The sequence below is a fragment of the Triticum dicoccoides genome, chromosome 7B (assembly GCF_002162155.2).
Source record: "Triticum dicoccoides isolate Atlit2015 ecotype Zavitan chromosome 7B, WEW_v2.0, whole genome shotgun sequence".
Classification (NCBI taxonomy): domain Eukaryota; kingdom Viridiplantae; phylum Streptophyta; class Magnoliopsida; order Poales; family Poaceae; genus Triticum; species Triticum dicoccoides.
In genome coordinates, this window is record NC_041393.1 from 159240921 (window position 1) to 159251741 (window position 10821).

At 45.3% G+C, this 10821-nt stretch overlaps 2 protein-coding genes across 2 annotated transcripts in view; both read right to left on the reverse strand.

Annotated features, from left to right (window-relative positions):
* Window positions 1-4988, reverse strand: part of LOC119338767 (protein FAR1-RELATED SEQUENCE 5-like) — a 57421-nt gene extending 52433 nt beyond the window's left edge. The window contains exons 1-3 of the mRNA XM_037611005.1: window positions 4966-4988; window positions 2990-3901; window positions 1629-2276 (exon numbers count right to left, since the gene is read on the reverse strand). Of these exons, the coding sequence (XP_037466902.1) occupies window positions 1629-2276; window positions 2990-3901; window positions 4966-4988 (1583 nt within the window). The remainder of the gene's footprint in view (window positions 1-1628; window positions 2277-2989; window positions 3902-4965) is intronic.
* Window positions 4585-8315, reverse strand: LOC119340431. The gene is made up of 6 exons (XM_037612340.1): window positions 7779-8315; window positions 5845-6019; window positions 5634-5747; window positions 5467-5529; window positions 4966-5082; window positions 4585-4700 (listed from the first exon to the last, which is right to left on the reverse strand). Exons 1-2 carry the CDS (start codon window positions 8287-8289, stop codon window positions 5955-5957), a joined length of 576 nt encoding a protein of 191 aa, XP_037468237.1. The 5' UTR covers window positions 8290-8315; the 3' UTR covers window positions 4585-4700; window positions 4966-5082; window positions 5467-5529; window positions 5634-5747; window positions 5845-5954.
* Window positions 8316-10821: the final 2506 nt, after the last annotated feature.

A 10821-nucleotide genomic window follows, 5' to 3' on the forward strand; every position in this document is an offset into this window, starting at 1 on the left:
GTCACCACTATGTGGTCTATCTTGACCTGAAGAACCAACGTATCGAGGTGCTTGATTCAATCCGTTCGGAAGCTGATGCAGACCTTACTACGCATGCCGAATTATTCATCAAGAACCTCAAAGAGACTTGGAACCGTCACTACGAACATTCAAAGGTCCAGATCAGGCATTTCCCGACTGAGTATGTGGCGACTGTGAAGCAAGGGAACACGTAATTTCTTTTAACCCGCTCCTTCATGTGCCATTTTTACATCAATCCACCCCCTCTTTTTGTCGACACATCTGAACTGAAGTCCATCTTTGCTGCAGCTGTCCATTTTTGCGTGTTCACCTGAACTTTTTTTCCTCGTGCAGGACGGACTGTGGCTTTCACGCGCTGGAATACTTTGCAAAGTGGGAAGGCAGAATTGTCCCCGCTATCACAGATGCAACGGTCGTTGAGCTCCGAAAAATCTGCACATGGAACTGGCTGACGAATGAAGATTTCAACAAGCGGTCCGGAGCACGCGAGTTCGTGGAGGAAGCTGTCAAGCAAGTCATCAAGAAGTACAAGTGATCACATGGCGTTACACACCAGACGCACACCTTACATTCTGTTGTTGAGGAATGTAAGGTACTATCTCTCTGTTCTTTGTCGAAAACTATGTTTTGTGTGCTACGTTATGACTGCAACCTCGTGTAGCCTACTATGTAATGGTGGCGTGTTAGCGACATTTTTAGTGTTTTCTGTAATACATGTGTGGACGTGAACCTATTTTAGGCGTTACATCAGATCTGTTTTTATGTTTATCATTACGACAGTGGTTTCGTCGTTTCTAGCATTGTTTTTTGCTGTTTCGAATGCGTCTGCGATGTTTTCAAAAAAAAGATGGCAAATGTAGTTCAACAGACATGGTTAGTGAAAGTCATCGTCATTTTTTCATTTTTGGCTGTTTTGCTTGTTCTTTTTCATCGCTAATTGCACCGGCTAGCATTGGGTAGGTTTATCATGTAGCCATAACCTTTGCTGCGGTTTATGCACGTTTACGCTTTTTTTCCAACTTGTTTTCCCATACATTGCACACAACACACTATGTGCTTCTAAACCGCATCGTATTTGTCATGGGGATATATGCCATGCAGAGTCATTACAAAAAGCATCCGTAAATTTTCAGTACAGCTAACATGGCAGATACATCATAAATAACATGGCAGATCCAGTACAACTTACATGGCAAATCCAGTACAACTAACATGGCAGATCCAGTACAACTAACATGGCATATTTAGTATAAAGTAGCATGGCATATTTAGTATAAAATAGCATGGCTTATCTAGTATAAAATAGCATGGCATATTTGGTATAAAATAGCATGGCAGATTAACTACACATAACATGGCAGATTAAGTACCCATAACATGGCAAATGCATTTATCCATTCAATGAATTTTCCTTCTACTTCTGTCCCTCCTCAAGAGTCCTTCTCCCAATTAAAAAAAATCCCATCGTATAGGGGTACAAAACAAAATGTCCACATGGACCATGTCGCAGCGCCCCAATTTTTGCTCATTGATTGCCCGCCCCTTTCTTCGTTTTCTTGTGTTTTGCTTGAATCTCCAGTCCCGACTTGTACCTTATCTCTCTCGGACGACCCTTTGTGATGGAACGGGGTGGGTTCCTGACCTCGGTTTGTGTGTTTGCTGTTCCAGATCCTATCTCTGAGTTTTCAGACGATGGCCCCGTGGATGAAGGCACACTTGATGTGCGGGGGAACCGGTGTAAGGCTTCCTCGGCTTTCCTTTTTTTGATCTCATCAAGCTCTCTTTTCAGTGCCTTCCTGTGTTTTTCTGCGACTCTCGCTGTGTCATCACTCTTGCACGCTTCATCAATTAGCTCAGCATAGTTCTTTGTCAGCACAACGTGCCTCACGGCTTCCATGGTTGACTCAGGTCTCTCGTCATGCACAGCCAGAACTGTGTGTGTTGTCTGCAGCGCCAACGCATCGTCAGCGTCCCAAGTCCATCGCCTCCTTATGAAATGGCGGGGCATGCGTGTCACAGCGTTCATGTCCATGACTTTTAGTATGTGACAGCACACAATGACGTCCCGTTCGAATTTGCAGCATTGGCAGTAGTACTCGCCTTCGCCTATCGAGGCTCTGACGAAGTAGTTCCTTCCTTTGTCCGCGTCTTCAGGTTCTGAATCTAACATGCCCAAAATAGAACACACCTTGAACGTATGTTCGTCCACCCGGAAAGCCGTGAACATGCTGGCACGCTTTATTTCTTCCTGGAATCTGCAAGTTTTGTGTGTTTTCTGTTAAACTTTCGTGCGATCTTTTTCTTGTACACCCTTATGTTGTCATGGAAATAGAAAATACATTTTGTTTGAACATGGCAAACATAGTTCATTGAACATGGCAAATATATTATGTTGAACATGGCAAATGCAGTACATTACACATGGCAAATGCATTACAACATACATGGCAATTGCAATACAACAGACATGGCAATTGCAGTACATTTTCAACTGGATATCGTCATTTCCACACCAACATTCCCCAATGGAAGCACATTGCATAAAACATGGCAACTGCATTTTTATTAAACATGGCATATACAGCTGAGTAAACATGTCAATTGCATTTCAAAAAAAAGGGCAGATGCATTTCATTAAACATGGCAACTGCATTTCAGCATATGTGTCGCCAATATAACATTTTTTTAGCATTTTTTGACATTGGCATTTGCATGCCAACATGCTCCAATGGAAGCACAGCGCATAAAACATGGCAACTGCACTTCATTCAACAAGGGAAATGCACCCGAGCAAGTATGCCAAAACAAAATTTTCATTTTAACATGGCAAGTGCATCTGAGTAAGCATGGCAAACAGTATTTCATTAAACATGGCAGATGCATGTCATGGCAACTGCATTGCACTCTATGAGGCCCCTACTGACTTGGTGCTTTTTATGCAAATAAGACTGTAATGCAACTGACTTACTTGTTAAAGATCTTGTTGGTGTATATCTTGCTCATTTGCCTCTCCATCGGTAAATACGTTAGCAATTTTGGCTGCTTTAGGGCTGTGGTCGCTTCTTGTTGTAGCTCAGATCCCAAAATTTTTTGTTGCAAAGCTGTGTACTGCTTGGCAAACTGTAGCAATGAGTTGCCAGGGCTGACGTACCGTTTTAAAACAGAATTGAACCCCTCGCTGCGCTGCATAGTCTGCAGAAAGGGGAAGAAGCACTGCATGAAGTAGGCCGGCACCCAGTACATTCGCTTCTCCCACAGGCTAACAAGAGTCTTGTTGTCCTGGACTTGATGTGTTTCAGTCATGGCCATCCAGCTCCTTTCAAACTCCTCCACCGTCAAGCTGTGGTCCACGCACAGCTCGAATGCCTTGTGCAGCTCTGGACGGTCGGCAAAGAACGGTCCTAGCGTCTCCTCAGCCTTCTTTATAATGTGCCACCTGCAGTGCCTGTGCACTGCTAACGGAAAGACCTCCTCTATGCCTGCACGCATGCTGAAATCTTGGTCCGTTATTATGTTCATCAGAGCAAGTCCATCCATGCACTCCAAGAAGGTCTTGAAGAGCCAAACGTACCCATCTGTGTCTTCGTTCCGGACGAGGCCGCATCCGAACTGCAACGACTGATTGTGGTTATTTATTCCTATGAACGGAGCGCATGGCATCTTGTACATATTGGTGAGGTACATCGCGTCGAATGAAATGCAATCTCGGAAATGTTTGTAGGCTCTCCTTGCAGCACCATCCACCCAATACATGTTCCTGACACGGTCCTCATCGTCCAACCTTATCCTGTAGAAGAAATCTGGATCTTCCTTTGCTTTCGCATCGAAGTAGGCTATTGTGGCCTCTATGTCTGCCAACTTGCTCTCTCTACGGTACTTGGCCTATAGGTTTGTGACGTCAGCTGGTATGTACGGCATGCTACTCAGAGTCCCCTTTTTGCTGTGGATGAGAGATAATATTTGTACCATTCTTGATGGACCGACGTTACAATCATGTAGCAGCTTTACGAATTTCCTTTCGACGGGGGTGAACCCTCTGTGGGCGGTCAGAAATTTCACCAGGTCGAACTTCTTTATGAGTTTGTGGTTGTGCTCGTCAAAATACTCATTGACCACCCATGTTGCTCCATCTACGTTTAGCTTACACCGGACAGGGCACCCCGTCTTGAGAATGATGCCTCTCTTTCGTTCTGGAACGACAGGCGCAACACCTTTCCCCTTCTTGTTCCTCCGTGCCTTGTGGCACCTCATCTCACCTCTGATGTACTCATTAGTTTTCTTAATTTTCCTATGGTACTCGGTGTTGACCGCAAATCCATGGAACTTTGCGTATGCCTGGTAGTATTCCTTTGCTTCTGCGAACGATCCAAATCTCTGCCCAATGTATGGTGGCTGAGGTACCACGATCTCGGATTGCCCACCATCTTCATCCTCTTGTGCGTCGTCGTCAGTTTCATCATTCGCTTCAGTATCGGCGGCAGTTCCATCTACTCGAGTGTTTCTAGTGCTTGTGTTCAAAGGGGTGCTCGTCGGCATTGCTGGAATGATTGCCATTCCCGACTCTGACTCGAAATTGTTTGCGGCATGACAGTCTGCTGGCTGGTGGAACGCGTCTTCCATGCACTCAGAGCTCCCCGCAGTAGATGTCCCCGCACCGCTGTTCACTGTAGTTGTAGGTTCTGTAATAGAAAAAACAAGCACGAGAGTAAGATTTTTTGGTTGAATAAGATGTGTACCACAATGGATCACACCATCTTCAATTGATTTGGCACGACATTTTTTCAAACAGCAAGCCGTGAGACTGCGTGTGGACATGTGTGGCAGCTGTAGGTGTCCAGTCATGGCAGGTACTGTTCAACAAACATGGCAACTATTGTTTTGCCTACAAAAAACTACAAACAACAAAAGTAGTGATGTTTTTTGTGGTTCAATTTTTTTCCTTACCTTGTTGTGCTGCATTTGGCCATCTTGTGTGGTCTGTGACACCAAAATGTCGTGCTCCACCTGCAATTTGTGAAGCTTGCCACGGGACGATTGTCGTGTCACCACCAGCGTAATACGCTGTAAGCATAGTAGTGGTTGGTCAATTCATGGCAATTTGCAGTTTGTGCTAGCACGGCAACTGCAGTCGCCCCTGATGTGGCAACTGCAGTTTTACTGGCATGGCAACTATAGTTGCATCGGCATGGCAACCGCAGTTGTTCCTCCATGGCAACTGCAGTTGCGATGACATGGCAACTGTAGTTGCTCTGGCATGGCAACTGCAGTTGTTTCTCCATGGCAACTGCAAGTGTCCACTGATGGCAACAACAGTTGTCCAGGGATGGCAAATGTAGTTTTAAATTCATGGCAATTGTAGAAGTCCAGTCATGGCAATTTGGAGCTGCCAACTATGCCCCTTCTGCTAATTGAACATCCGCAACTTCACTTTTTTTATGGACTGACCTGTGTATGACGTCGATGGCAGGTACATGGGTGCTGGCTGATGCCACGTGCTGCATGAAGGCCCTGCATTTTCACCCGTGATAACTCGTGAGTCCTCTTGCCAGTTTTTTTGCATGTCCATTTTTCACGTCCACAGTAGTATGTGTTTTTTTTTGGTTTTGCATTACCTTGATTAGCCATGCTAGCTAGTTGAGGTTGGTTGCCCGTAAATATGTCAGTGTTAGCGCCTTGTGACTGAACTTGCCATGGGGCCCCCCTGAGAGTGTTTTGGTCATAAGAACCTGCAAAAAAATGGGAGTGTAGGACATAAGTAGAATGTCATCTTCATCGTTGCGAAGTTGGCAACTGCTCTCTTCTTTTTGTTACCACGCATCATACCTACGCCTGCATACTGTTCTAGTAGTGGCAGCAACGGCCCTGCAGAGATGAGTTGACTATACTCTGCTGCATCCCAAGGCGGTGTTTCTGGCCTTTGAGAACCCCAAGCATCAGCGCCACCTTCGCGATTCATCCTTTCCGCGTCTAGATTCTTTTCCGACATGTTCCTCAATCACTGGATGATCAAAAAGGCATCAATAATCCACAAGAATTTGTATTCTTCTGCTGCTTGCACATGGAAGATAGGGATGGCAAGCAACAGGTCAAAATAGGTGGCAATTGTCATCATACACAAGCGGCAACTGTCGTTACACACAAGTGGCAATTATTTTTTCCCACCCTCTTCATTCAAAAAATCGTCCTTCCTGCCCTTTTTTAGGGATTCCTACTCATCCATTTCATACCCAACTACTTAAGTGCCTAAACTAGGCACCTAAGTTAACCTCAAACGTAGTACATGGCAGATCTGGTGTATTCTGCCTGGCAATTGCGAATATACACCGAACCATGCAGTGTTCTACCCCTATAGTATGGACCCAGTACAAGATCGGGAGATTTTCAGCCTTAAGGATGAGAGGGAAGGACGAGATCGAGAATTTTCACCTGGTTTTAGTTGATCGTGTCTGGAGGGCTAGATTGGAGTGGGCGGCTGGGGATGGGAAGGGTTAGGGTGTGGTTTGGGGTCGGAGCGCCCTACGGATCTGCCCTGGTTGCCATGGCAACCAGGGATGGCCGGCGACGGATGTCGGGGTTCGAGAGGTGGGGGACGATGGCGGCGTACGAGAGGGGATGGATCGGAGGCGTGGATCGGCTGGGTCGTGCGGGCAGCCGGTCTTCTGGCCCGGACGGGGCAGTGCGGGCGGGGTTGCCACACACCGGACGTGCGGGCCGTGCTTTTGTGCGCTCGGACGTGGTCGTGCGGGCCGATCCCCGTCTATGCCGCATGAGGCGTGCGGGCGGGTTCCTATCGACGCCACACGTGTGGCAGTTATTCGGACCCAATATAATATGTTTTTTAGAATCTCAAGAAAAATATGTTTTTTTAGATTATGACAGTGTCAAAACGTCGGGAGGAAGTATTTCATAAGAACGTAGGCTGAGTTTGGCTAGAATCTTAACCTCTAGTAGTATTATATTATAACCAAACATATCAGTTTAATTTTTTGAACCACTTCCAGTTTAATTAATTTATGATCTGTGTGCCCAACAAAAAAAGTTAGTTACCACATGCGTGCACACGTACATGGTCATGACTCTTTTGCTAGTTTTTTTTTACTTACGTGCTGACTCTCGCTTGCTCTAATTAATCTTTTTTCTTTTGCTGGGACTATTGTCTAATTAATCGGATGCCCGCATGTCTTAATAATTACTCGAGCACTTTGCTATCAATCAAACATAGCCTAAGCAAGCATAGCCTAAACATCCATGCACGAACAGCAAAAAAGTAAAAAAGCTTATTAGCTGTTTATTAGTGCGTGGCCTGTTCAAGTTTGTGCGTGCGCGCGGCGTATGCATGGTTGTTCAGTTTGCCGTACGCGCGTGTGTTTGCCACTGTTAAGTGTTAACACACGGCTCACTGCTAATTTTACATTACATATAAGCTCTAGCCAAGCGGGTTTACAGCTGAGCAATGCTATTCTATAAAAAAAAGTTTTACGTACTAGTTCATTTTGTAGCAGTTAGCTAAAATCAGGGAAGCGATTACAGATGGGAACGCACTAGTACGTAAAGATTTTGTACAAGTTTTACCTAAGAATAGCATTTTCGTTCCTACTATACTCCAAAATACTCTAGTACAGTATATGTTATTACTGTGGTATCGTGCGCCTCTAGGATAAAAATACTATAGTTTTAAAATACTTTGCTATCAAACATAACCTAAGCAATCATATTGAAGTGCGTGGATCAAGATTAAAGATGGGATGTTTGTTTACCGTTGCATCCGAAGTGTCCGTTCTTGCTGAGCAGGTGGACGTGGTAGTAGAGGTTGAAGATGAGCGCGGGCTCCGTCACGTACGCGATGCCCAACTTCGTGGCCAGCGTCACCGGCCACACGAAGAAGGTGTCAGCGACAAGGCACGTCGCGGCCGGGTCGACGACGACGCGGCCGAGCAGCTCCTCGACGTGCCCGGAGAGTGCGTGGAGCAGCGAGCCCATGAACTCGTCGTGGTGCAGCGACCGGTCGAACCCCACGGCCACGGGCCTCCGTGTCAGGCAGAAGTATGCAGGCAGAACGATGCGGCAGCCGGAGGAGACGAGATCTACGGCGAAGTCCCCCGAACCAGCGTCGAGCGTGACGTTGGCCCGGAGCAGGCCGTGCGGGAAGCCACGGCTGCGGAGCTCGTCGTACGTGGCGTCGATAGGGCTGGCGGCGTCGGAGCGGGCGAGCGGGAAGAGGAGGGCCGCCGCGAGGAGCAGAAGGACAGATTGGGATGGTTTCCCCATTTTCGTGAGTACAAGGGGAGAGACGTTTAACGATGGAAGGGTGCAGTCGAATGGAAGGTGGCTGATGTAGCTTTTATAGCGGGCTTGGGCACATCGTACTACTACTTCTTGTGGGGTCCAGAAGACGTTTAAGTATGTGCGGTAGGTGCTGGATATTTGGGACTCGTGTGGAATGGTCATGGACGTGGAGCCAGGCAGCCAGCTGGACATGCGAATGAGCACCTACCTAGCTACAGCAACACTCGTGCTTTACTACCCCGTTGATCAGATCAGCAACGGCACACAGCTCACCGTTTCTACGGCGGGTGCTCAACCTCAGCGCCTGAGGCTGCCACTGACAGCGGGTACCACACTACCACCGCGACGCCGGCATGGGTGCTCGGGGGATCATGAGGCATGGGCGTGTGCATGCACTACACTCGGAGAAGAGGCTTTCCAACTCTTCTCATGCCTGCGTGCTTTCTGAAATTAGCCATGAGAACTGCTTTCAACTCTTCTGATTATGCCCCCTTTCAGCCACAAATAATACAAGTCTAATCCACTATAGCATATGGGTTGACATCGAGGAAAAGAATAACACGCCATGCAAAATAACGCCGTCCCTGAAAATATGCTATAGCGTGCTATTAGCGAGACATTGTACACTGATCAATTTAGCGAGACAATTCTGTACACGCTATAGCATGCTATTTTTTTTAGTGGTTAACATTAACTCTTAGATCAGAAATGAACGGCTAGTATCAATGTGATGTACCGTAATTCCGTAAAGGCCTCATAGCTGGTGGGTCTCAGCCCTCGGGTTACATTGTATTCGAATTGAAAACAAGGTGTGTGACCCGCGCATTTGGGCAGCTAGATTTATTATGCAACTGTTGTATTTCTATTTTTTAAATGTTTTTTAGCATGCTTGTTTGTGACATATCGGTCTGCTATTAGATAGTAGATATCTATTACTCCCTCTGTAAACTAATATAAGAGTATTTAGATTACTATTTTAGTATTCTAAATGCTCTTATATTAGTTTACGGAGGGAGTATATTATAACACTCAGGCTACGCGCGATTGTTCTTTGGAAAGAATGTATCCATTTAGCGAGTAGGTAGTTGCTAGTACCTTCTGTTACAGTGAAATGAAAATTCAACAATATGTGGCTCATTCAAGATTTTTTTAGAGTTTTCTACTAATTTGAAGGTTTCTGTTCACAATTTTCCTTTAGCCCTCAATGTGTTTCTTTTCATTGATGTGCATAATTTTCTATTCGATAAAATCTTGCGATGTGCTCCATTAGCCCCAAGCATGCAAATTCAATTTATTTCCCGATGTTGCTTGTCAACATAAGGCAGTGCATATGTTGGTTTGTTTTCATAAAAAAGTTGGACCAACATTTCTATGGTTGCCTAATATCTACTACCCTTAACACATTGCCATTATTAGTTATTTGCTTTGGATTGTTACTGCTGCATTGACAACACTTCTGTCATATCATATGTTCTTCCTAGTATCCATTGTACATGATATGTGGTTTACTCGGTTGGTATTACACAGTGCAGCTAAATCACTACATGTTACCATACATATGGTGCTTTAATTTTCTTACACGGTGTCTACTTTGTATACTACAACTCTGATCACTCATGCTTCTAAAATACTATCCTCACTTGTGCGCTCTCTGGAAGTACTCCTCACTTTATATTCTGGTCGACGCATGCTATATCACATGAGAGAACAACACAGCACCTAATCCTACACTACTATAATTCCCTTAGTTTTAGCTTTTAAGTGCACCGGTCATGAACGGTTTGAATTGATATAACTCTAGCTTTGTTTTATTTTTGTGAGACAGAAAACTAGAGTGACACAGCTAGCTATAAGTCAGAAAGGGGCACAGCTAGCTATAAGTCTAGTTATTTTTGTGAGCCACAAAGCTAGAGTGAGTGAGACACAAAGCTAGAGTGAGTGAGACACAAAGCTAGAGTGAGACATATGCTGTAGTACCTAGTAGCACACATGCATGTTTGGGCTCTTCATCGATCATGCATGATGATGTCTAGTACATGCAGTCGTCAAGAATAAAAACTGTTACTCATTACATAATTAATTGATGGGTTATATATTTAGAATGGGTGATATAAACGATGTGAAGAGGTGCTTTTGGGTTCAAATCAGTCAAGTGCACACTTTAAGCAAAACAAACTCTTATCGATGGTGGAGAATAAAACTAATCGGCTAACTAGGTGAAGTTCGATAGCTCAATACAACTTAAATGTGGAGAAGTATACGCCATACATCGGCCTTAGCTGACGTGATTGTATAGAGAAAGGGGGAAAAAAGATCGATCGATGGTAAAGGAAAGGAGAGAAAAATCAGTCAAATGTGGCGCCAAGCTCCCGAGCTGGAGTAGGCCCTGGAGGGCAGCGTCCAATGATCCAGCACATGGCTAATCACCATAAACCTTAAATCCTAAACCCTAAATTATCTTCAAGTGCTGACAAAAAGCACCAGGGCTGTACCTTAATTTGTTCCATCTGCTCC

Bases quoted from the DNA above. Each gene is read 5' to 3' on its own strand.
- LOC119340431 (XM_037612340.1), bottom strand. From the start codon at position 8,289: ATGGGGAAACCATCCCAATCTGTCCTTCTGCTCCTCGCGGCGGCCCTC. The intron at 6,020-7,778 runs GTAAACAAACAT...TTGATCATCCAG, and splicing joins CGGACACTTCGGATGCAACG to TGATTGAGGAACATGTCGGA.